This window comes from Oculina patagonica, chromosome 11 (genome assembly GCF_052425735.1).
Source record: "Oculina patagonica isolate OP01 chromosome 11, crgOcupat, whole genome shotgun sequence".
NCBI classification, from domain to species: domain Eukaryota; kingdom Metazoa; phylum Cnidaria; class Anthozoa; order Scleractinia; family Oculinidae; genus Oculina; species Oculina patagonica.
Window position 1 is genome coordinate 1315969 of NC_135768.1, and position 26910 is coordinate 1342878.

At 39.8% G+C, this 26910-nt stretch overlaps 3 protein-coding genes across 4 annotated transcripts; 2 read left to right on the forward strand and 1 right to left on the reverse strand.

Moving 5' to 3' along the window:
• Positions 1–956: 956 nt before the first annotated feature.
• On the reverse strand, positions 957–11532 carry LOC144630554 (uncharacterized). 2 transcript variants are annotated; one of them, XM_078488913.1, is made up of 8 exons: positions 11372–11532; positions 6892–7199; positions 6418–6519; positions 5904–6029; positions 5556–5681; positions 4721–4957; positions 3079–3462; positions 957–1554 (listed from the first exon to the last, which is right to left on the reverse strand). In XM_078488913.1, exons 1-8 carry the CDS (start codon positions 11485–11487, stop codon positions 1289–1291), a joined length of 1665 nt encoding a protein of 554 aa, XP_078345039.1. In that variant the 5' UTR covers positions 11488–11532; the 3' UTR covers positions 957–1288. The 2 variants fall into 2 exon arrangements, with proteins under 2 accessions (XP_078345039.1, XP_078345041.1); XM_078488915.1 differs by lacking the exon at positions 5904–6029.
• Positions 11533–12420: 888 nt separating this feature from the next.
• Positions 12421–21726, forward strand: LOC144629530 (uncharacterized). Its single transcript, XM_078487760.1, has 2 exons — positions 12421–12710; positions 18473–21726. Exon 2 carries the CDS (start codon positions 18500–18502, stop codon positions 20363–20365), a length of 1866 nt encoding a protein of 621 aa, XP_078343886.1. The 5' UTR covers positions 12421–12710; positions 18473–18499; the 3' UTR covers positions 20366–21726.
• Positions 21727–23728: 2002 nt separating this feature from the next.
• On the forward strand, positions 23729–25992 carry LOC144630029 (beta-4C adrenergic receptor-like). The gene has a single exon (XM_078488307.1). It carries the CDS (start codon positions 24148–24150, stop codon positions 25168–25170), a length of 1023 nt encoding a protein of 340 aa, XP_078344433.1. The 5' UTR covers positions 23729–24147; the 3' UTR covers positions 25171–25992.
• Positions 25993–26910: the final 918 nt, after the last annotated feature.

Here is a 26910-nt window from a genome sequence, read left to right on the forward strand (position 1 = left end):
TATCATTAAAAAAATTCGTGCTACACGATTCCAAGGACGGCGGAGACGGGGGCTGCGTTCCGCCGTCCCTGAATTCTTTGACTCACTGACTTCCGCCCCGACTAGGCTCTTAAACTAAATCAATCTTTTGCCCGAAAACTGACCGTAAAGACGGGGCGGGGGGGGGCGACTGTATACTTTTGGGTGGGGGTGTGCCGCTGTGACTTTGAAACCCTTACCCTATACCAGACCATGTTCAGCTGATTTTTCAATCCTAGACTAGACTAGACAACAAAGATCCCTACCATATCCCAGACTTGCTTTCTTTAGAACTGTATCACTATCAGTGTTTTAATAAGAAACCGATCTGTTAACAACGTTGCCACGATGATTTAATTTACGTTTAGGATAGCCTCTTTCTCTTCCAAGTTTCTATTCCTATTCTGGACTTAGTCGTCATACCACCGACGTCCGGCCAATGATTGAATTCACTCGGGAAAGGGAAATTGCGCTTCTTGGATACAATGCTTGACTCCCGGCAGAGGGTACTTAATTGAGTGGGCCAGGCACGTTGTATGCTCTAGTGCGAAAAGTTCTAAATCGAGGCTTTACCTTACCCTCATAATTCCTTTACCAAAACTAATGTCACGCTAAGTCATGCTGTTTTGGGCAATTCAGTCACTCTTAGTCATGTTATGCTGGGTTACACCATTTGGGCAATTCTGTCACGCTAAGTCGTGCATTTTTGGTTTGGCAATTCTGTCACGCTGAGTCATGCTGTTTTGGGCAGTTCGGTCATGATAAGTCATGTCACGCTGGGTTACACTTTTTTGGGCAATTCTGTCACGCTCGCTAGCTGTAGATACTCAATTCCAAAGCAGAATAAACTACCATGAAGCGGAAAAAGAGCGCGATTCACGCTCTTTTTTGCTTCACGCGCAAAGGACTAAGAGAAAAGTGACTGCTCGTAGTCTAAAGCAGAAAGGCAAAGATAAAATTATATTTCAAAATACTTCAACAGCTCAAAAACTACACACTTTGTGCAGTTCATACATACGTAGCTTATACAGGGGAATATTGCTCATGTGACGTCATCTAGAAAACAGGACACTAACTTGGCACCCGTGTTCTAAGTGCTGTGACGTTCGTAAACTATTTTCTCAATAACTGATTTTTGAAGCTAAAGCTTGGGCAAATAATTAATTAAATGAATCACTTCTACTTTCTCTACAATCTTTTACATTTTTTTCATTGTTTATGTGGCGAGTAGCGTTTAAGTTTTTTTATACCGAAGAAACGTTTTTGTTATCTATGGCTTAATCTTCATCTCCGATTTGGTCAAAAAGTATTTGTAGCCTGTCCAACTGTGCCACGTGATTCCTGCTGCCAAGTGGGCAGGATCCGTGTCGCTTCCATTGAGGTATAGACCGTTAAGACTCGCTTTATGGCAGATAGCGTGCCACCAGCCGCTCTTGAATGTCTGAGCACAGTGGTTTTTCCATTTATCGTTGTCTTGATCCACTGTTGAGAACTTACTGCCGCTTTCAAAAGAGAATGAATCCCCGGCGTCTCCAACTGTAAATGAAGAAAAGTGATACATTGGATGGAAAATGCAGATAAAAAGAAAAAAAAAACGGTTTACGAAAGTAATGGTTGTCTGCGTGATAACTATACAACAGGGGGGGGGGGGGGGGTGGAGAAAGTCGGCACTTTTCTTTGGAGACATAGCAGTGCCTGGAAACGGTGCGAGTCTATATCAATCAAACCGTTGCTAAGAAAGACGTCAAACCAAAGTATTGTTTTCTCAGAAAGATTTAAATATCAATGACTGCGTGCGTGTGAAATGCAAAAAGTGGCGGTGTTTGCGTTTGATGATTTACGCCCATGAGATGTTTTTGGCATTCTCAGCCAGATTTCTCACCTAATGTCTCACGTCACTGAGAATGTTTTGGCGGCGTGGAATAACAAGCGAAAAAATTTGTCACGGTTGAAATTTAACAACCAAAAAAATGGGAAATAATTTCAGAACCATTGGATTTATTTTTACTTAGTATAACTCACAAGCTCTACTTTTGCCAGACTGGTCACCGTTATCACTGTCTGTTGTTTTGATATCCGGCAAAAGAAGCGATCAAAATGCAAATAGCTATTGTGTTTTGTGCACGGCCAAGACCAAATTATGCAAACTAAACAATGAACTTTGTCAAGCTATTCACTACGCCCTTAGCAACCATTCGATAGCTGCTGCGCATTCTCGGTTGCCCGGCACCGCCGTGTCCCCTTTTTGAGTCGCGTAACAAAGGAAGTTTCTCCCCCCCCCCCTGCTATACAAAGACCTAGGCAACAGGACAAACCCGTTTCTGTGAAAATTCAATCAAAACTCGAAAACAAAAACAGAAAAATGGAAAATGGAAAATGTTTGGTTAAGCGGCTGATTACTTCAGACTGAGAGCTCTGTCATTTGGAGAACACTGAAAAAGATTCAACCTTTTTCCTGACAATCATTCTCCACAATTCGAACCCCTTAGGGAATACTCCCCTGTACGATGAGGTCCTGCCCGAGGTTACTCCCTATGGGTAGCAACAAGCCAGGGGTGGAGCCTGGGGCGTACAAGTGCCAAAAGTGCGACTGCCTAGTTGCAACCTCAACCTTTCCTATGGTTTCTTCCCTGCAAGAAAACGTTGGTCCTTGTCTTTCTTACCTCAGTCATCAACTAAACAGTTGGGGTAGGGGGGAGGGGGGGGGGAAGAGGGGCCTACAAGTGCAAAAGTGCGACTTCCTAAGGTGTGAGGGAGTTGCAACCTTCTCAACCTTTTCTATGAATCTGTCCCCGCAAGCAAGGTTGGTCCCGGTCTGTCTTTCTGACTGTCTGTCTGTCTGTCTGCCTCACCTCAGCCATCAACTTAACTGTCGTTTACATTTCCTCGTCCTGAAGTTCTAAGTTGATATTTTGTTACTTTGGCAACAAAAGACTAGAAACTTTAAAATTGCGTAAACCAAGATGAGTGGCTCGATTTTGTTGTGTTTACTTAGTGACCAGCTCTTTGAGAACCTGGAAGTCCCGCAAAGGCCACACAATAAAGGCACTAACTATTTACCTATGTAATTGCCAGATGTCATCTGGTACTTCTGGCCAGCGCCTGCTACCGTGAATCCTTGATAAACAGCAAATCGCCTCCTCCCATCCGGCGCTCCGAGGTCAAAGCGAAGCATGACGGGATTCTTCGTCAGCCGATGGATCCTGTCCAATCCCAGCCAGTATTCTCCCGTCACGTGACCGAAGCCATTTTGATACTCGACCCATTTCTGATTGCTAAACCTCACCGAGCCATCGAAACGCTTCTGAAGCACTGTCCAGCCTCCTCCCGCTGTGGTTTGGTCGCAGTAGACTGGAAACGAACCGAGGCCGTCTCCCGGGGCGATGTTATATACCCCGCTGACCTTAAAACCCGCGTTGTAAAGGACAGCGCAGTTGGCATAAACTGATAGAATAAACAAATACAATTGAGTCAGTTTTAATTTTTATACGTGGGAGTGCAGTTTCCTAATGATTAGGGTGCTGGACTGCGCCAGGTCGAGATTCCGAGTTTGAGCCCTGGCCGGGGTCATTGTATTCTATTCTATTTCAAGACGTGCACTTAACTTTCATAGTACCTCTCTCCAGCCAGGTATATACGTAGGGATCGGCGAATTAAATGCTTGGGGGAGGGGGTGGGGGACCTGGATGGACTAGCATCCCATCCAGAAGGGAGAAACAATTCTACTTGTCACTTCAGGCTACAGGAACTTGAGAAAGGCGCCAGCCTTATGGGCCACATGGCTCAAATGCAAACATCACCTTACATGTGTATTAAAACGAAACTTCCATGAAAGTATACGGGATTGAGCATATTAATGAGAAGCGAGTTTGTGAAAGAATTCAATGGAAAGAAATGAATTATTGACGGTTATGTTTACAATTTACACAATAGCAAAAAAAAAATTGGTTTTAACCGAACAGTTTAACATAGTGAGTGACTGAGTGAGTGTGAGTGAGAACTTAATTAAAGTGTCAAAACCTTATAGCCTGCTAAAAACTAAAAACTACATTAATACTAATATCAATACAATAAAAATATATATAAGTGATATAAAAATGTTATTATAATCTATGATATAAAAAAAAATGTTAAAATCTTTAACTAATTGTAAAATTATGACTAAAAAATATGACTTGAAAGGCATTATGTGCAGCATAGGATGCAGCCCTTACAGCCGGTGTCCATTAAGCGAGTTATATCCCTTTTGCGAATACGGTTTGTAAAAGCCTGCAGTGTCTTGGCTGATCTGTCAGCCGTAGACAGTTGACCCATAGTTTGGGTCCTCCATAACGCAGCGAGTGCTTTCCATAAGATACACAGTGTTGTATCTAGGAGTAGAAAAATCTGATTGTCTCCGGTTATATGCGAAAGTATGCTCGTTAAAAATGTTACAGATGCTATTAGGACATAGTCTATGTTTAACTTTATACATGAGTTTTCTAATTTTAATCACGCTTATGGATTCCTACATTTCAGTTTCTTTAGTACACTAACATTTTATAAATTAATGCTAAAAAATAGATTTCGGTTTATGCTACTGCTTGTTCAACTTTCATCATTTAATTTGACGTCAGTGTGGCGTCATGATTTATGGGCAATGACGTCACAAACCTGAAACAGCTGTATGACGTTATACTTTCTTTATAATGACGTCACTAACCTGGTTGAGTCGGAATCGGAGTGGTAGCCGGAATCAAAGTCGTCGTTTGTAAAGTCATGTGACCATTGCCTCCTCCGAAGCTGCAATTCTCGAGTTTTTCTTGAACAGCGTTTAGTTTATCGGACATGTTTTTGACTTGAGCCCACAGGTCGGTCAGCTGGCTAGTGTGGTTGAAGATTTCTGGGAGCAGGCGCGTGTTGTTGAGGAGTTCACTGACTTGGTGTTTGTCTGGAACGGCTTGAAATGGATTGATAAGAGATATTTTAATTCAATACTCTCAATTTTGTTGAAATATCAATATTTTGCAAAAAACGATTACAATATTGACCAGTATACCTTAGCTTCGCGCCAAAACGGCTGACATTTTGCGTTTCTTAGCAACGCGTTTGCCGAAAACCATGGACTGTCAATCATCGTTCATCGTAAACAGGATCAGTTCCGAACGTAAAATCTCGACTTATTTTTCCTACTTGGTAGTCCATTTTTGTTATTAAACCGTATGTATGGTTTTTATCACTCTAGTCGAGATATTGGCTATCGGCATATCTGCCCTATTCTACTCATAGAAATTGTTGAAATTGTTTTATTCTTCTTTGTCTCGTTGTTTTATTCTTCTTGGTTGGAATTGTTTTTTCTTCTTTTTTTATTGTTGAAATTGTTTTACTCGTGCTTCAAGTGAGCTATTTATAGTACTTTTGATTCGCCTGACAACATAAAGTTTTTCGTGCCTTGTGGCTCTCTGCATTAAAACAATTTGTATCTCAGAGCCATAAGATCATGATCCCAGTGTCATATCAGAATCAAAAATGAAGAAAAACAGTTCTCATCAACTCACTTGGGCAAGGCATTGTCTGTGTCGTTGTGGAAGAAGCCAGAACAGTTTTAGTTGGTGAAGGGCACACAGTGACTGTCTTGGTTGGTGGTTGCGCGGTAGAGACAGGACTACTTTGACACTTGAGATCTGCAAAAAAATCCAAAAAAAAGTATAGTGGAGAAACTGTTCTACTTGAGCTTCAATTGCAAGTGAGCTATAGTACTTTTGATTCGCCTGATGACACTTTAGTTTTCAGTACACTCTTGTGTCTCTCTGCATTAAAACAATTTGTATCTCAGAGTCATAAGATCATAATCTCAGTGTCATATCAGAATCAAATATGAAGAAAAACAGTTCTCATCAACTCACTTGGGCAAGGCATTGTCTGTGTCGTTGTGGAAGAAGCCAGAACAGTTTGAGATGGTGAAGGGCACACAGTGACTGTCTTGGTTGGTGGTTGCGCGGTTGACACAGGACTGCCTTGACACTTCAGATCTGCAAAAGAATCCAAAAAAAAAGTATAGTGAAGTATATTGTTCAATTGGAAATAAAAATCGGAAACCATTTAAAGGTTCTACGAAGAATTTCCGAAAGCTTGACTTACACGAAGTTGAAGTCGAAGTCGGGGTCGGAATCGGAATTAGAGTTTGAGTCGGGGTTGGAGTCGAGTCTGTTCAGATCCAATGGATTGGAGAAGCTGAAAGCTTCCGACTACAACTCCGTCGCTTGTGTATACTCACTCAAAAACGACGACACATTCGTTTTTCATGCAACATTGATACGACTGGTAGGAAATTATAATTGCGTTCCTTTAAAAATATACAATAATTGTAGTAAATGTGAAATAACTCTGTTATTTTAATTAAAATTAAACATCACCTACCATTTGCATCTTTGCAAACATAGACCCTCATCCTCATGTTATGCGTAGCGCATCTTCCACCAGAGGTTTGGTCCAGAGACGTATTTCGTCCATTTGAAGTGGCTGAAATGTAACAAAAGCAAGTTGACAAATCTGACGCTGCGTACAGCAGTTTGCTCATTTAACACGCACGGGACAACGCAATGATTTCTGAAGCTGCGTAAATCACTTATTATATTTACACGGTTTGCGTCGATTTAAGATAATCAAATTTCGTTTAGATTGTGAACCCCTTTTGGTTGCATTTGACGAAATTCTATGGAAATCAACAAAACTGTTTCTTGCCCGTGCATTAAGCCGTTGTAGACACAAATACGCATTGCGGACCTGCCTTTGCCAAGTAGTTTCAAAAGTGCATTAGCCTACGGCATTTTCCAGAAGCGTTAGGGAGCTAACATTGGAAGAATAAAGATGTGAAGGCTCGCTGTCAATTACCTATAAAGAAGTAATCCTTTCCTTTTTGAAATACCAATTGACTGGGTTCGGCGGCAAACGGCTGAAACACTATGCGGAAGTATCGCAGTTGTCGAGGAGTGTCGCATCTCATCAAGAATCTGTTCTGATATTTAGACGTGTTTACTGCACATGTGTCATAAGCCTGTTTGTCCACTATCCACAGATTTTCATAGAGTTTCTCCATAGGAATGCTTCCCTCGACAGCTATCGGGATCATCGCGGGATTCGGGCAAACGATTCTGACATCGCTCGCGGATCGAACGGCTAGCGAGTAGTTGGTTTGAAATCTGCAGGATATAAATCAACACATGTTAAAGCGAGGAAAAAACAGTCGTAAAAATTCCCTGCTTCACGATCAGTAGAGAAAGATTTTCTGGGTAAATTGTATAATGCTTTTGTGACCATTTTGTAATCCGAAAACCTAGCTTCTTCAGTGGCAGTAGAGAAGACATTTACAAACATCTATAACGCAATTATATACGGCAAACGAGCGTCCGAAGTAATGTCGATTGTCGAAGGCATCGGAGACATTAGCGTACCAGAGTTGCGCTGCGTTTTTTTTCGATAAACCAATGGTTAATGTGGACTAAAAACTGTCACTCTGTTTTCTTAGTCTGTGGAGCTTGAGGGAGACGCCAGTGGAAATATGGTCGCGCGAGATTTGGGGGATAAACTTGCGTTTATCGCCCAGATTTCGTGCGGCTTATTATATTATTCACTAGCTAGCCCCTTTTTTTCTTCACATTCAGCAGAAAAAGAAAAAAGAGTCAATGGGTTCAGGATTCTGATGCATTTTTAGCAATAACCGAGCTGAGAGAAGAGCTAAAAAAACCTGTAGCCATAATTAGCTCCGCTCATTCACAACATGTGCCTCGAACACCAAGATGAAGATATTCAGTGAATCATTCAAAGGAGAGCAAAGTGTAAGTAGTAATCACCCAAGACACATGGGCAAAGTTTAAAAACGTCTACCAGACGTTTTCAGTTTTTGATTGAAATCTCATAGCTGTATAACCCCGGGGGGGGGGGGGGGGCACTCCCATATATGAGCTATATAGGTATGTGCCGCTGTAAAGGGTATGGTTTTCAAGCAGTTTAGTCTGGTTTTAGGGTATGGAAACCAGAGGGTTTTGGTCTAGAAAAGGGTATCATTTGCCGGGAAACTGATCGGTGGTATGACGAATTAAGTCCAGAATAGGAATAGTGAACTCAGAAGAGAAAGAGTTTTTTTCTAAACGTAAATAAAATCATCGCGGCATCGATCGTTGTTGACAGGTTGTTTTCCATGAAAACACTGATAGTAAAACAGTGCTAAGTCTGGGATAGGGAAGGGAATTTTTTTGTCTAGTCTAGTATTGAGTTACAAAAACCAGCTGAACATGGTCTGGTATTGGGTAAGGGCTTTAAATTCCCAGCGGCACACCCCCACCCCAAAATATACAGGGTGCCCCCCCCCCGGGCCCCGGGTGTATAACTCATGATAATACCGTACTTCTTTTGTTACTTTGGTGGACTGTTATACACATGTAGTCACTTTTAACAAAGCTAGTCCATTCATGATCACTTCAAGTATATAAAGTAACAGTCAACGCAAAACCCTCCAAAACGCCCAAATTCGCCATTTAAACCCGCGCAAACGACAAAATACAACAGCTGAGGAACGTTTACGCTTATTTTGAGCATTAACATAGACATTACTCGAAATAAGTTAACGATAATAAGACCCTTTCCAAATCCATACATTTCTTTATATTTCGAACAGAAAAAACAGTGACGCCGCTTGTATGGGCATCCTGTGAGTCTAGTAAGGGTTATTCACTTGTCCCTCGGCGGTGTGTGATATATTCGCCTGGCGCCGCCCCGAGGGCAGCACCAGGCCAGCTACGCAGGTAGCAGACGTTCTTAGGGCTCGGCACGCGTTTCTCCCTTAGAACGTCTGCGTAGGAGGCTACTACGCAGGCTAAGCGAGGCTTGGTTGTTCTACCGTACGCCAAGGGGTTTTCTGAAAGAATCTCAAGAGTTGTTAAAGGCTTTTTTTGTTGAAGCATATTTTTATTAATGTTGAAATATAATTTTATTAATTGTAAACTTAAAGTGCGACATTAAATTTAGGCTTCCCTTTTGGTATGCGCTATTCAAAATACCTGCTGAAAACAAACTATCACGTAGGCAAATCTTCCTCGGCACAGGAAGTGTTCCAAACAATTAAAGACAACTTGCCACTCTAATCATTTCACTCAGTCAATTAACTCTTACCGAACTTTCCCACGGTCGATTTCTATACTACCAGGAAAAAATTTGACACCATGCGTTGGTCGGGAATATAATAACTTCTGCTAACAAACCGCCACGGAGTTTGGCCAAAATAATTAACGTTCGTTTCAGTCGTAAACACCTTTTGTTAATCTTTCGGGTTACTCTTATAGTCCAAAACGTTCTTACAGTGATTTTAGATTAGCAAGTACGATTGTTTGTGCTTTTAGCTTTGATAAGTGTTGAGATAAGTTATGTGATCTTAGTTAATTGCGTTTGACGTAAACCTTCTTTTGTAATTGCGTTGGCCGTGTATTTCAAAGAAATGCGGAAAAGTTAGTTTCCGATGTAAACGAACGACAGGGTTAAGGGTTACTTATACAAGCAGGAAATATTTACCAATTCTTTTGTGCTGCTTAAGGAAAATAGGATCACGTTCATTCTGGTTTCTGAACTCGAAGCACGTTTTCGACTATCAAAGAAACCGCAATTTCTATAGCCTGCAAATACAGCCCCCTCTCATTCGCTCCCGCTACGAAGAGCGAAACGCGTTTAACACGTAGTAGCGGGAGCGAATGAGAGGCGGCTGTATTCGCAGACTACAATTTCTATAGTTCTCGCGAAGTTCAAAAGAATGCTCCTATCAGTCGACCAATCACAACGCAGTATGGACGTAGTGCGAGCGTACTTAATCGCCAGTTTTTGATGTAAGTTTTGGAGACGTTGAGAGAGAGTTGACGGCCGGTGAAAATTAATCACGATTTCGGTGACCAGTGACCCTTAGGGATGGGGCAATATTTGTTGAGCGCACGCGTGCTTACGAAATTCCTGCCCTTATATAATTATGTCACAGTTACTTCTGCTCTTGTTGTTGAAATTTTTCATAACTCAGTGTTTAAAAAACTGACTGACTGACGTTTTGAATGTCAGCTGAACTGACTGAACTCATGATCAGTCTCATTACCAGAGCAAGGTTATTAGTTCTTTATATTACTAGTGAAACACGATTACTTTGTAAAGTGGATTAGATTAGACTTAACCCTAACTATGCTGAAATTACTCCGAAAAACACGTTTTTTAACCGTTAATCGATTTTCTTGGCTCGACAAATGTTTTTAAACTTTGCTAGAAATGCGCTTTCTGACACTACAGTAAGTTTTTGATGAAATTCCATGTAAAAATGCACAACATTTTACTTTAGCGCATGCGAATAAGCCAAAATTTGGACATTGGACCATGATCAAATACGGGTATATTAACCTGTTTTAGCACCATTTTTACACCAAAAACGGATCACGTTTTTTTTACATTAGCTCTGTCAGAATGCAGTCAATATTCAAGATGGACAGTCCTGTCAGGGAAAGATCTATCCAAACTCTTTAAGATTGGTGACGTCATAAGTGGTTGAATGGCCATTCCTCCAAATCCTGGAATAATCCGCACTTAGCATATTAAGGGTTAAGCTAAAATACCTAAAATCCTAAATCATGCGAAATTTTGCTCGATTCAGGTTGCTTTTGCTCCATAAATTGCAATTACATGAAAAAAGGGCATTAGGAAGAAATTTGACCCGTTCCACCAAACCTTGTGGCGCTTTAATCTATAGAACTGCCCGAGTTTATGGTTGGCTTATTTAAGTTACTGAACGATTTAGTTTCGAAAGAGTAGTTAATGGCTCTGAATGATCTTAAAATCATGTTCTATTTGCTGATTAATTTCTGACAACTATAAACTGGTCGACATTTACCCTAACTTCAATCAAACTGAAGAAACTAAATGACAATTGACTCGAAGTGAAATAACTGCGAGCTGAATCATATTTCGATTGACTTCAATACTGTTACTGAAATCTGACAAATGCCTAAAATTTTGAGCCGTGATAGATCTTCAAAGGTGTGCCACTGAACAGTATTTCATTCACAATTTTAAAGCAAACATCTCTAGCTTTTTCGATCGCCATGCACGTATGTCTGTTTTGAATTCCAATGCATCTTTGTAAACTTGCCAACCCATGCTAATGACTTTTCTAAAGCAGTTATGACAGAAAGCATATACGATTCGTTATCTATATTCTATCCTATGCTATTATTTTTTTTAAAAAAATCGATACAAAATGCACAATATACGGACTATCACAGAGTAGCACATTGTAGTAGCTAAGCCGACACGTAATGAAAGATCGATAAAACTATATAAAACAACTTACATGGGGTTCTTTGAATCCCACAAAATCGACGGATTGTTGCGGTAGGCTTGCACCTGCAGAGCGCTGCATCCCAGTAAAATGAGTTGGAAAAGCTTCATTTTGCTGAATTTTTGCATAGTTTTCTGCTCTTTTTGACTTCTGTGTTGAGTCGCAGCTAGGTCGTTTGTGGCTCAATACACGAAGATAGCTTAGATTTAATATCAATCACAAAATGCGCTGACTTTTTCCGCGTCACGTATGCACAGTGTAAATAGTTTTTTTTTTAAGTTCAAAGCAAACAGAACGTCTGCTGTATTAATTTTTCCTGTTATCATTTATTCTGGACGGCGCACACGTATTTTAAGGGGGCTTTCATTTTGTGTATGAGGGGGGGGGGGGTCGGCAAGATTTTGGGGGCGGGGTTTATGTTATTTTGGGGGTTACAGCAAATTATGGGGGGAAATGAATAAAAAATAAATAAAAAGGGTAAAATACAGTGGGGGATCGGATGTGACATTTTTTCATACCAAGGAGGGGAGGTGTGGGTAATATTTGGAAGCCATGGCCACTTCAAGTGATTTTGACTTTAGCTGCGTAGTTCTGCAAATAAAGTACAAACAAATGTGTTTTATTGTTGATTTCTTGGGGGGTTAATTTTTGGTTAAGGGATTTTTTTTGGGTTTTGGTGGAAGCCCTAGGGATTTTTTTGGGTCTTGATTTTTGCCCCCATTCGATCATTCCCCGTCACTTGAAATCCCGAGTACCCCCTGGGGACTGAAGTACCCCCAATAACGCGTCTCTTCTGGCTTTCAGCCTTTCGCGTTTGCTTGTTTTTTCTTAAATTTGCATTATAACTGCACAAATTTGCTAATTCTGATATGCACGTTAAAAGACAAAATGTACTTCCCTTGGCTTGTAGTATTTTTTACCAGGAAATTGAACATGTAAGTGCCTCAAGTATGTACCCTTTCCTCGCGGGTTTCGGGACAACAATCTCAGTCGTCTCTCTATTGGGTACCAGTCTCTCGCTTTCTCTTTGCCCAAGAGACGCCTAGTTGATTAAAGATCTTTGTGCAAACAGCACTACAGCACGTTCCAACACTACAAAAATCTATTTTTAGGGCCACAACTAATACACTTCAAGAGAATATTTAAGCTATGAGGCTTTCACTTTTATGTCAAGGCCATCGCCGTCGATTTGAAATACCCTCAGAAGGAGTGGAGTGTTTAAACGCCTGCTAAAAACTGTCGACCGATCAAGGAAGCTAAACTTCACATTAACAGCTGTCGATAAAGTATTGCACACCTGATAGAGTCGAGGATTTAACACGAGGACTGTAAGTTTTGAGAATCGAACAAGGTAAGGTCAACGGATTTCTTGAATATCTCGAATACATTTTCGTTGGAAATCTAGTTATTTATGCCATTATTTATGTCAAAAAACGTGTTATGTATGGCGATCTCATTTCAATTTGGAGGGCGAGTCAATTGTTTACATCCCTTGTCAACAAGAAAGCTTGTAAAGGTTATTGTAGACATTGTATAAATATATGTTACAAATTCATTGATTCATGTTTATATTTTGCCGTTGAACATGATGTTGTCGCTGTAATCGCATATCAGTGTGCAACAAGCTTATAGAAGCCCTTATCTGACTTTAGCAGTTCAGTTATTAATGATTCAGGGAATGTCAGGATTATTCCTGTCAGACTGGGCAGTAGAACCAAATTATTGCAAATTTTTCTGAAATGACTTGAATTCTCACAGCCCATATGCATGGCAGTTGTTGAGTATTCCAGGTCACAAGTTGTTATAAGCAATTTGTGCCATTTTTCATTAAAATTTAAAACCTTTTACTGATATAAATTTTAATATTTACAGTATGTTTATTGGAGGGCTGTAATGGGTTAAATAAATGTGGACTAAACAAAATCCCTGACTACCCTAAAATGAAAACACTGCTCAAATCAGGAACTTCTTGAGTGTGTATAATTTTGTGATACCATTATCATTATTAAGAGCTAACTGTAGACAGGCAAACCTGAGTGCTTTTCAGGCTGACCTCTCTCTCCTCCGCAGAGGCTCCTTCAGTGGAGGGGGAAAGATGCTAAAAACACGAACATGAAATATCTGGGAAGCATGTGGGACATACCCCATTCACCTATCCCCATAAAAAGAGGCCTCTGCGGAGGAGAGAGGGCTGGCCTGAGCATAATTAGTCAGGCTGATAAGTCAACTTTTATTTTGTGGTTAAAAGTGTGTTTATTATTAGTTCTCAATAATGGTAAAGGTAACATTAGAGAATTAAAAAAATTCATTTCAGGGTAGTCCATTTCATCTACATTTATTATAATTTTATGTTTGTTATTTTTATGTTTATTTTATTGTTTAATAATAAATTGTTGTATTAAATCCAGACCACATCGCCATGCAGCCCCTCAATCCAGATCATATATCTAGTCGATAACAGTTACTATTATCGCTAGATGGATGATCAAGATTGTGGGGTATTATTTCAAGTTTGGTTTTGGCTGAAAATCATCTGAACTTTTCAAATATGATTTTGCCAAGCCCTGCTATCAATGAATCAACTTACAGGGCTGTCATTTAGCATTTAAACACAGAGGGAGCCTATTTAAAAGGTCCTGTCTAGCACTTTGTTGGCTTCCATTTTAAAAAAGTCCTGTCAGAGTAAATTGGCCATGCATGCCCCTATAATGGAGCTTGTTTTGCTTTTAAAATGTGAACCCTGTTCATTTATGTGGAATTAACAACCTCAAATCATGACAATATATATTGCAATTATAATGCTTTCCATACAAGGCTAAAAATGATATTGTACATAACCCCTGAAAATTCTAAATTCAGATTCCTCTGCATGCACAAACACTGTTACGAAATGAAAGCTCAAACAGACTGATAATGCTGAACACATCAACCATTTCAGTATTGTGCTCTCGGGTGACCAAGAATGTAAACAAGATAAATAATGACAGTTGGGAAGTCATCTTTATCTGGTGAATTGAAGGTGAACCAGGAGAGTATGCTCTTTTCAAACTTGGCTGATATTAAATTATCATGAAACTGGAACAATCCACAAATTAAACTTGAAGCGAAAACTACAAAAACTACAAGTTGTGTTTGCTCTGATTCTTAACTTTATATGTGGTATTTGGTTTATAAAAACGTTTTTCTTTAGCAATATGTATGTGGGTGACTCCAGAAAATTAATTAAATACATGTAATTTCTTTACTTGCAATGCATTTATCTGATACTCCGGTTACCGGTGCTAAGCTTGGGCACTGACAGAAGGAAATTATGTGTCTACATGTATCTTTCACTATTTCTAAGCCTTGTTTTCAATTGCTTGAACCCTTTACAACAAAATGGCAAATTGTTAACAAGAGAATCTAGTTGATAAAGTACTTCTTGTGCCGATTTAATTCTATTTTTAGTTTAGAAAACAAGACATTAGTTTGGATCACACCACACCAAAAGCCAGTTGATTTCTTTCTCAACCAATGAAATCGTCTCATTGGGATTTGCTGAACTGATATCAGCCTTCTTTATAATAATAATAATAATAATAATAATAATAATAATAATAATAATAATAATAATAATGGCACATTAGGCAGTATATCCACAGAGTGGCTCTTTGCCTGCCTAAATTTACAGATGTAAAAGATTAAAAAATATCTAAAAAAATTATATTTACATGAAAACGAGATAAAATTGTATTAAAACGATATAAGAACTAATTATGTGATTGCTTCATGTTTAAGTTGTCAACTTACTTTGAAGTCATCACCAATAGCATTTTGCTCTGTATGCAAGACTGTATAATGTGACACCAATCAACATCAGCTGTAACAGGTGTTGCAGGTCACAGCCCTTAATGCAGATATGTCCAGGATTAAACGCAAATGAGATGCACGTTCTTCATGACTGGCATCACAAAGTGTCCTCATTAATAAAAGTTCACCAAAACACACCAAAGTCTGTCAAATATGAAGTAATATGGAAATGTCAAATAACACAGTCAAACATGAAGTACTCATTAAACAATACTTGCATTCAATCCTGGACATAAGTTCCTTAATGACAGTCCTGACTTCTGTAATTTGAACTTTGATTGTATAAACCTTGATTTTATAGACTTATTCATACTACTGGTAATCCTCTGCGATCCTGAATTGTGTTATTTTTTTCTTCTATTTTTCTATTATCTAGACTCTATTGTTTGTAAAGACTAAATTTTCATGAGTTCTAGTAAATCTAGATAATGGAGTTTATACTTTGTTATTGAAAATTTTAATGAAGATAAAAAAAAGGTCTGCACTCCCCATGAATTGGAGCTTCTTTCAGTTTCTGTAGACTAGGACTGGAGTATTTTTACTCCCACTTGGTTGGGATGCTAGTCCATTGCAGGGCCTGTCCCCCAGCATTAAATTTGTGGCTACCTGGTGATTTATACACATGAGTTAAGAGAGGTACTGTAGGACTTATGTTTTTTTCCAAGAACACAATACATGTAATGACCCCTGCCAGTGCTTCAAACCAGACTTATCTGGCATCTGGCATGCTACATGTACATGTAACTATAAGCAGGCGCGTAGCTGAAGTTTTTGGAAGGGTGTTCGTATCGACAGGAATATTTATAAAGGGGGGTTATTTAATACGAGCGCTGAAGGCATCTAGGGGGATCTGTGGGCATGTCTCCCAGAATATTGTGAAATCTAGAGACCCGGAAATGCTATTTTCAGCATTGTGCACATCAATATTTCGAACTCAATGAACTGTAAATTAACAAGTATTTTTAGTCTTAACAACAATATTTCCGGCATTTTGTTAACTTGATACATTCTTACATACATACCGGCTTCGTACACTAAACGTTTTAAAAAAGCTTGACGTGTGCTGCAAAGGCATCTCAGGGTGAAAGCTTAAGCCCCCCCACCCCCCGGCTCCACCGTCAATGTACTAAAAGCGGCGTCAAAGCGTCAAATACCTGACCGATGGTGTCAAGCGTACTAAATACACGTATCACCTGTGTACCCCCGAAATTGTAATCCCCCGCATTTCGTCTTTTGATACTCCATTAATTTTATCAAATCTCGAACGCCTGCTAAGGAAATATTTTTTCAACGATGGGATTATTTTGACTACATATACTAGGTCACTAGGATCCATTCTCCTAACAATTTAATACTTTCCCGATACTTTTAGCGTTTTCTTGCAGGGTAATTTAAAAGCTACAACACTCAAAGTTTGTTTTCCATTCCTCCACTATTTGCTAAAAGCTGAAAAACATCAGTTTGTGTTTTCAGTCCTCCAATATTGACCTCGAACCCCCCCCCCCTCCTATGCGCCTGATAAGACCACTGCATCTCGCAGCACACAATAGTCGTGAGATGCTGACTGACTAGTATCGGCAAAAGGCTAAATAATAAGCATTTTATTTTAAGAATTATATTAATTCAAAATAACAACTTTTTTATCGCTGTGAAAAAATCAAATGTAAAAGCTTCATACATGTATAAGCATTTCAAGGTTTCTGTTATCAAGATTTGACCAGTGTCTCATTATATACATTATTGTACATCTGCGTTATGTTGATTGGCACCTGTAAGACTTAGTTCTTGGAAACTAAGAAACATATTAAGTCCATTCTGGGAAATACCAACATCACTTTGTTTATAACTGGGATATTAATAAGCCTTAGGGCTGGATCAGGTGGGCCATACAATGAATTTTAATTAGGGTTGTAGCTAATAAAGAAGCACACTGGCTCATTAAAAAGCCTAGCCAGCTCTTCTGGTCTTTATATCTTCACAATTATCCTAAGTCTTTGTATTCTAGTGACATTTCAGCCAGTAATACAAATGTAAGCTCCCTTTCAGCTGGTGAAATTATCCGGTAACCAGCTCTTAGCTATACCCCTGTTTTTAGAAAAATTGTTCAAAAATCATGGGAAGCCTGTCCCTCCCCTCCCCCCACCCATCTCACCTCTTGTATGGCCTTTAGGGTCGGTCTGGCTTTAAAATAGAGGTACAGTGATCTAATATGGGGCAATGTACTAGATTCCTCCAGATCAGGTTGTTTGGGTTTATCCCTTAGGGAAAATTCATTGCATTTTGCTTTTGAACGAGACTGGCACATATCTCTTATAGTACATGTACCTGTCTCCACCCAGTATATAGTACATCTCTCCCCCCAACCAATTGCAGTGTTTTTGAATTTCTCTTTACCCAGGTAAATAAAAGGGGAGTGGGTAATTTAATGTTTGGGGTATCCCCTTCATGGAAAAGCATCGCATCGGGGGGGGGGGGGGGAGGTGAGAGAGTGGGGGGTACAAATTCTTCAGACTCTACCTTTTACTATAAAACTCCAAAAAATTACTATATGTTGAAGGATTCTTACCCGTGTTTACATAAAGTTTTCTTATTTTATCTCATCATTAAAATAAGTCCCCCTCTCACCCTCCAAAAAAGCTTCCCAAATACTGACCCCCTCCCCTCACGTAAACGTCATGCAAAAGTTGGTCCAAAAATCTTCAGTTATAACTCTTAAAGAAAGATAAAGTTCTCCTATTGTAAGCCCTATTGTGGAGCTTGTTTTGAATTTTACATTGTCAGAGGATGCTCACTCAGTAACTTGGGTTTCATACCGTTAACGTTATGTTTAGAGAGTTCCACCGTGTAGTATTCTGATGGCACCAAAACATGTTAAAACACAGTGTCCCTCCAAAATAAAGGCCAGAAGATTTTTGAAATGCAATTTCCGAAAATAAACCAACCAACCCTCCCACCACCGCCACCACCACCCTTTGATTTTCAAAAAAATCGCGAAAATAAAGGCCCGCTTTAACGTATTTTTAACGTTTTTAACGTTTTCTTTTTTACAGTTTTTAACGTATGTTTTGGACAAACCGCGAAAATTTAGTCCCGCGAAATATACCCTTTCCATTTTCACGAAATTAAATTCCCGCGAAAATATGTAACAGTAACTGAAGGTAAATCACTGCGTTCACTTTATTACATTTTGCGGGGGGGGGGGGGGGGGGGGGGGGGAAAAGCGGTAGCTTTTTTGACATTCTTTTGTTCCTTTTATTCACTTAGCGAGGATTTTTAAACAAAGAGAAGAAAATGGCAGATTCTTCAGAACAGAGCCCGCCAGGGTCCGTTGATGACGATTATATACACAATGTGATGAACGAACGAATGTTAACAGAGAAAAAGATCTCAGAGGTAGTGCAATCACAATGGCAGAACGAGTGGAAAGCTTTTGGCGGCGAAGATGAGTCGAGAAAAAAATGGGATGAGGCCGCTAAAACGATTGCTTATCACAAAGCGAAAGAAAAAGAAGGAACTGAGAGCATTGAAAGCAAAAGGGATCATCTGCAAAAAGAACATAAGAAATTGAAGGAGGAATGGCTTCGTGAACAAATGGAAAAGATAAAACAACTCGAGGAACTTCGGCAAACGGAGAAGAGCAAGACGAAAGAAGAGGCAGGGAAACTTGTGTCTTTGGAAATGCAAAGGATGCGTGAAACCGAAATTGCTAAACAACAAGAAAGTCAAAACGTCTTCGCAAAAAAGCAAGAAAGACAAATGCAAGAGGAAGCGAAGAAAACTGCTGAGGAACAGAAACGTCTTGAGAAACAGAAGCAAGTGGAAATCGAAAAATTGAGGCACTCAGAACAGGAAATGGAGAGAGCCATGTTGGAACAGAAACGCAAACAAGAAGAACAGAAGAAACAAGGAGAGGAGTGGGTTAATTATGCTCAAGATTTGAAACGTAAACAAGAGAAGAAGACCGAACAAGAAGCCGAGAAACAAAGGAAATGGCAGGAGGAAAAACAGAAAGAGAACCAGGAAATCCTTCAGTTTGTTTCAACAAGGCAGGCATTAGAGTCGCAGAAAAGACAGGAATTTGAAGAAGAAAGAAACAAGACGACCGAGGAAGCTCGTTTGTTAGAGTCAGAAGTGAGACAACAATTTTTGGCGAAGAAGGAAAAAGTAGTCACGGAGTTATTGCAAAACGATCTGGCGAAAGTAGAGGAAAGAAAGAGGGAAGAGGGGGAGAAGAAGCGAAGAGAGCGAGAGGAGAAAAGGCAAGAAGATGAGAGGCTTAAATTAGAGCTTGAAGAACAGTTAATGGCAAATGAGAAGGAGAAACGAGAAAAGGAACAACGCATGAAGGATCAGGAATGGAGGCGATATCTTGATGAGTTGAAAGAGAAAGAAGACGAGAAGTCTCATAGGGACACAGCGCAGCAAAAGCGAATGGCAGAACAGAGAAGAGAAGACGAACAGAAGGCCGCAGAGATGGCTGAAACACAACGGCGCGCTAGAGAGCAACGACAACGAGAAGAACAGGAAGCCATGAAAATCGCAGAAAAACAGCGACTTGAACAAGAACAAAAGCGAAAAGAGCATAAACAGGAGCGAGAGGAAGCCGAGAAACGAGTGTTGCTGCAGGGTCATGAGAAGAGGGAGGCGGAGAATGCGAAACAAGAGCTTTCCATGCGAAAACAAGAACAGGAGGAGAAGCTTAGAGAAGCTAATAAGGAGAAACAGAAACAAGAAATGAAGAAGCTCATGGAAGAACAGCACAGAAGGCTTGAACATAGCCACGCTCAGGCGGCGGTCATCGAAGCTGAGCTTCAAGAGCAAAGGAGCAGGCAGGATGAGCGATCCAAAGAAGCAGCCGACAGTGGCAAGATGCTGCTGGAAGAAAGTCGCAGGCTTGAGGAGAAGTTCCGGGAAGAAGGTGAAAGGAAAAAGCGTGAACATGCAGAGCTGCAGAAGAAAGAGCTTCTGGCGATAAAGCAGGCAGAGGCTGAGATGATGAAGAAGGCAACGGCTTTAAGAAAGCAAGATTCCTTTAGCATTGGTGATCAATATGGCGCCTCTTCGTCTGGTCAAGGTGACGGTGGTGATGCAGCGCAAGGGAAGTGGGAGAAGGGTCGGAAGAAAGGGTTTTTTGCGACGCTTTTTGGGCGTAAGTAAGTACTGAACTCTCTCCTCTGCAGTGGTTCCCATGGGGCGTTCGTTGTGGAAATCCGCTGGGCAAGGTGAGTGCACGGACAAAAGAAGAGCGCCTGCACTTACTTTGCTTAGCGGATTATCCCCCTTCTCCTATGAGGAGCCGTGATTCTAGGACTTCTAGGGAGCCTTTGCGGAGGAGATAGAAGACTGAACGCGTTTATTCAATTTGCACGCTTGTTTCACGACATGCAAGTTAAGGTATTTTGCCTCACCTCTCCTGTCGTGATACAACCGATGAAAAACCGTTTTCAGATAACCGTATTCGTTTATTTTTTTGGTATCATTTTTTGTAACGAGGATTTATTTGAATACGTTAAAACACGACGTCTGAAAGCAGACTCAAAATTTTAAAAGCGAGTTTTCGTGTTAAGTGGTATGGTACCTTACTATAGTGTACATCAAATTTTTGCGTTATTATTATTATTTTTATAACGGGAAAATTCACGCGAAATGAAATTGGTATAGGCAAAAATAAAATCAAGTTGTCGCAAACTTTTCCAGAAACCAGGTTTGCAACAACGGATGGCCATTGTATGGCTTTTATTTACACACGCCAGATTTAAAGAATTCGAAAAAAGAACATTTATTGTATCGAACGGTGAAATATATTTTATGTTTTGTTGAAATTTAATTGAAAATGTCCAAAGTAAGAGTGTTTTTCACGGGGGCACTATAAAAGACAGCTTTGTTCCTGGTTTGGAAAGTTCGTAAATTATTCATTCAAAGGACGAAGTCAGCAAATTTGAGTTTTATGACGTAGGCAAATTAATATAATTATACGCCATTAGATTATTTGTAGTTTACTTTAGTCGGGGGAAAAGGTATCGACATTGCTTCGGAAATCTTCGTTAAAGCACTCGGAAAAATTCTGTCCAATCCAAAACTAGCACGAACACTCACGAGTATACTCCGCAAGGAGCCACGCCAGCACGACGTATTACGAATAACGTCATGTTACCTAGCAACTTTGCTGACAAAAACGCGTGCTCAGTCAGTTCTTGGGGACGTGATGTCTCTATCAGCTGGAAATTGTTTCCCCGTCTGAGTAACGATAGTTTTGCACCACATAAATGTATAATATAAATGGGTCTGTTTAATGACTTTATAGCCTTCATGGCAAGCGTAGCATAGCTGTGCCTCATGCAGATGGTTCCTATTTCCTTTATTTCACGCAAGAAACGAAGGAAATAGGAGACGTCTGTACGCAGATTAATATACAGATTACCAATAAGATAAAAATTGTCGAGGGAACTTGTAAAAGAAGACATACCTGTATGTAAACTTTTGAAGGTTTTTTTTTAACTTTCAAAGCAAAGGTGAATCATTTGTTTAACCTGGTAGCTAGCAGAATATAAAAAAAATATAATGTTAGACATATAAACACCACCTTCCAACCTTACGAGGTTGAAAACCGGGAAAACTTGTTTCTCAATTCTATAGGAGAGGTTATTTACTTGAACAGGGACTCGGGGAGAGGGAGGGGAAATATGAATGCGCTTTAAAAGTGTTGAAAGTTTTAGCAAAATCACAAGGCTTAGAAGAGAAAGATGTGGCTTTATAAAACTTTATTTTAATTCTGGAGTCATATTTGACCGCACGATGTTCAACAATACTTGAGGTTTCTGCCAGCTGATACCAAAACAGTCGGTTTTCGCGACAGCAAGAGCAGCAGCTTGTAAAGGATGCGAGTTTTTTTTCTTTCTCGCGCAGAATAAAAAGCGTCGGAGAAAACTGACACCCAATCTATTAGTAACTGTTGCTTTGCAAAGGTCAAATTTGACTCGGCTGAGCCTCGTACCACGCAACCTCGTTCCCAGGGCTTTTCCCTTGGTAATTTGGAACAAATTACCAAGGGAAAAGCCCTGGGAACGAGGTTGCGTGCCATGTTGACAACTGGTCGCGTGATCATGAGATCACAGGCAGCCCAAGCTAACAATAAGAGCTACAGTACTGTAAGACTCAATTTATACACGACACAGCAACAGTGTAAGCCAATTTTATTCAAAAAACGTGCGAATTTATACATCGTAAAACAAAATTGTTTCCTTCCCATACAAATCCTCATAAATCGAGTCTTGTAGTACTGTGGCTCTTATCGTTAGCTTGGGATGCCTGTGGTGAGATATATGTAAATTATAGCCTGACCTGCAAGGCAAAATTGTGTCTACTGTATATTTGGTTAGGTTTTCTGTGTAACCACGTCTGTTATGGAGACGGACAGATGAATTCTTCTTTTAATTTTTCTTTTAACTGTCGGTCCTGGAATTTACATGTATTGAACGTGACATGTTATTCTTTTTATATTTAGCTTTTAGTTTTGGGTGTAAGCCAGTGAGTGAAGATTTATATATCATTAAATGTCACATTTCCTTTGCTTTTGGTTATTTAGAAGTGTTTTACCATAAATAATGAAAAAGTTTGCTTGGTTAAGTGCAGAGCCTACTTTCCTTTAGTCCCGGCGTCAAACAGGAAGCGATAGAACAAAGAGTTAAGAAACGAAAGAAAGTTAGTTTTTTTTTCTTTTCTTGACGAAGTTAAGGGAAGAGTGGGACTGCTCCGTAGTGTAAAAATACGCGGACAGAAAGTTATGGTTTTATATAATTTCTATTATATAAAAAAGTTAAACACTTTACATAAACATAGGCACAATACATGACACATTTAATTTTGAGAAGTTGAATTGGAAAAGCAGCTAAGTGATAAAATATTCCTTTCTGTTGCGCTGAATGGATCTATTCTTTTAAAAAATGTAGTATTTTTTTAATTTTTCTGAATCCCAAAACTGTCGCGCGCACTTAAGACAGATGATTCACTAAAACTATCGCCAAATTTCCCAATTTCCTTCATAGCACATAATTTTCCGCATTAGCTGGTTGGTTTAACGCAATCTGATATGTCAGTTTTACAATAGTACCTGTCGGACACAAGAGACGGCCCTTTCAAGAATGAAATCGCAAATTAAATTGCGCAAGTTTACGGTTTTTAAGCGCAATACATTCATTTTGTCTATCAGTTTACGTTAAATTTAAAGAAAGAAATGGCCGTTGATGCATTCTAAAAGACCCTAATTTCTTTGGGTAGCTCGCCACGATTTTTTCAGTTGAGGAGAATTAAAGTAATTAAAATGGCAAGATAATCGAATTCAAACAATTAATATGAAAAACCCTATATTTGAGGAACAAGTGACATCCACGCTAGCTTATTGAAAGAAAAACGCACTCTTTTTGCTATGTAAAGATCAATATTTATACGGTTCGAGACAAGCTGATTTAAAAGATCCAAGAAAGCTCTCGGTCATTTTATTCCTTGGAAATAAGGCTGGAATGTAGTTGGTTTGCAACATATTCCGCCTTCTTCTAATTTATTCTATCTTTGGAATTCGTTCGTGTCATTTTTTACGTTTGAATGACATAGTGCCACTAAACCAAGCACTAAATTATTGGATATCATTTCACTTTGCAACAGATGAATACACAAGCTAATCAAGCCAGCTGAAAGCATCTTATTTCAGTTTTTTTTTTAACTGCCGGTTAACCATTTTTGGTAATAGAAACGTCCGGTTTTATTGTAACTAGATCAGCAGGAAGACTTCCTTACTCCTTTCGACGATCGACCAAGAAGAGAAAACTTCATCTGAAACAAAACTGTGAGTTTTAATTCCGTGGTCACTTTGAAGCCAACTGCTACCTTTGCGAGCAACTAACGGTGGATTTTCGCGGCCTTTAGAATTGGAATCCATCACTATGGAGCTCCCTTCACGAAGCACCGAGCTGGTTGCGTTCCAATCCACCACACTGCTGTTAATAGACATCACAGCTATTGGAGGCAATGCTTTCATCTGTTTAGCAACAGCGCGCAATCCGAGCCTCCGAACTACTACGAACTTATGGGTAACGGCGCTAGCTGTCGCAGACTTAACTCGCTCCTGCATCGCTGCACCGCTGACAATCGCCACACTTATCTCTGGACATTGGAGCTACGGATCAGCCGGTTGTGTTATTCAAGGATTTTTCACGTACTTTCTAACGCTCGTTTCTCTGCTAACCATGGCATTTATGGCAGTCAACAGATACTGTAGAGTTGTTAAACCGTCACTTTATTTGAAGATCTTTACAAGGAAACGCTCGATTGCTTGTCTGATAACGCTGTGGACGTTGATGGCGCTAACTGTTGCGTTCCCTGTGTTTATTGACTGGGCGGAGTTTGCCTTTCACGGCGGTTACGCGGCTTGCGTTTTAAAATTCCACAAACCAAATTTTACGATAACGTTTCTTACGCTCGACACTGCTCTCATTTTAATCCCATGCACGGCCACAATCGTTGGATGCTACTTTAAAGTTTCGCGCGCAGTGCGCGAGCACAACAAACAATGTGTGTCAACTCTGCAAAGAGCCGCAAATCCTCGCACCTGTTTTTCCAACGGAGCGAACGTGGAAGAGATTCGTGTCACTAAAACGCTTTTTGTTCTAGTTTCAACGTTCGCTCTTTGCTGGATTCCAGCGTATATAATTGGATTTTTAAGCCGAGGAAATCTACTCAACATTCCCCCTGAAGGTACGCTTGCTGTAACATATCTTGTGGGCCTTAACTCCGCGTGTAACCCCTTCATATACGGATACATGAATCGTTCGTTTCGAGAAGAGTTTTGGAAGCTGGTTCCCTGCAAAAAGACGGAAAACCAGGTGATGCCGCACGTGGTTATGGAGGACACTTCGCGGGCGTCTTACACGAGGACTCAGGAGATACTTATCACCAAATGCTATTGAATTTTTTCTAAAAAAAAAAAACACAAGAAACAAAGCAAAAAGAAAAGAGAGATTAAGGAGACTAAGCATGACGTTTATTTTTCCCTCGAACGGCAAAAATTCAACTTCTGCCGTTTGGCGTTTGTACACGGAAATGAGTAGTTTTGTGTTTGTGGTGAATGTAGGATTTTTCCCTATTTTTATGAGGGATTAATTTTAGAATTCGATAAAAAGGTAACAAAATGAAAGGCAAACTCGCTTTTGCCGTATAACGTCATGCTTAACCCCTCTAATAATCCACGAGCGAACGTGATAGGGTTTTTTTGGAAAATCTTTAAAGAAGCTCTCAATTATTCACGTTTAAACTGATCTGCGGCTCGTATACGTAATGGCCGACTTGAACAATTCATTTTCTTCCCACAAAATCAATAAGCTGTCAGCAAACAGCTGATGAAAACAAAAGAGTCATTACCAAACAAAAATTTTCTTGACATTTTGGAAAACTCTCGCAAATATTACTCAGAAAAAATGCATAATTAGCAAGCAATGTCTATTTTAAAGGTTTGTAGTTCCTTGTGTAGGCGTATTGCTCGGTCACTTCTGTAGCACGAAGAGACAAGGGGTTGCTAGTCTGATAACAGCAGTCCCATGGAGTTGTTAGGTTGTCCGTGCTGTGGCCTGTTTCTCGAAAGCTCCGAAAAGACTTTTTGGGCCTCCAAAGCCATTTTTAGTTATCTGTATCTTAAAAAAAAAAAAAAACAGAAAAGTGTACAGGCCTGAAACTTTGCATGAAGGGAACCTTTGTTCCTAATAAAAATATGTGAATAAAACGGCTCTGTAAAATCACAGGGTTTGAGATAATGCTATGGCTTTCCGGGTTCGAAAGCTTTTCAGGACCTTCGAAAAACGGGTCCCTGGTGGGCAAATTAGCGAAGGATCAATGTTGTTTTGATCTACCATTGAATTCTCCTAACGAGCATTTAAAGAAATGTATTGCAATTTGTAAGGAGAACTAATAAATTCGACCAGGTCAGGGTTACCGAAGAAATTTTAACCCGCACGTCCGCAGTTTGTCGCCGCATTTTGGATGATTGTATGAACGTTTGCGCCTCTATGAATGTTTTTTTCAGAGCCAAGAAAAGAGGAAAAGCTGATTGCCAGACTTTTTTTTTGTCTTTTTACACGATTTACAAATATAATAAGCGGCGGATTTAACAGAATCTAATGGTTGTATTTTGCGGGATAACAACTTTATATGGCCCACAATGTCGTGCGGCACATGAGATTACATACTCAACGGGAAACCATGTAAATATTAAAGGTAGTCGTTAGTTTAAGTTGATCAGCAGGATAAATGTTATCCAACAGCAAGAGAGGATAATGGGACCCTTATCCTCTCTTGTCAACAGTGAAGCTCTCTGAAAATATTGAACTAGTCATTAACTCAGTTTAATGCAAATATCGCCAGGAAAAGGACATAATTGTGTAGTCAGGGCCGAATAAACAACTGAAAGGGCGTCATGCACGCGAAGGAGTTTGGGGAATAAATTTGGCAACCATAACGAAAACTAATTCGAAGTATTTCGGAAAGGATATTAAAGCATAGAAGGGACACATATGGTATTACTAATAAACCTACATTGCTAAAACATAACCATAAATGCAAAGTGTCAAGTTTTTTTTCCACCTGTTTGGTGATAGGCCTATTATATTTGTTCGGCTAATGTTCCAAAACTTTAATTAACGGGTGCTCTAATATGC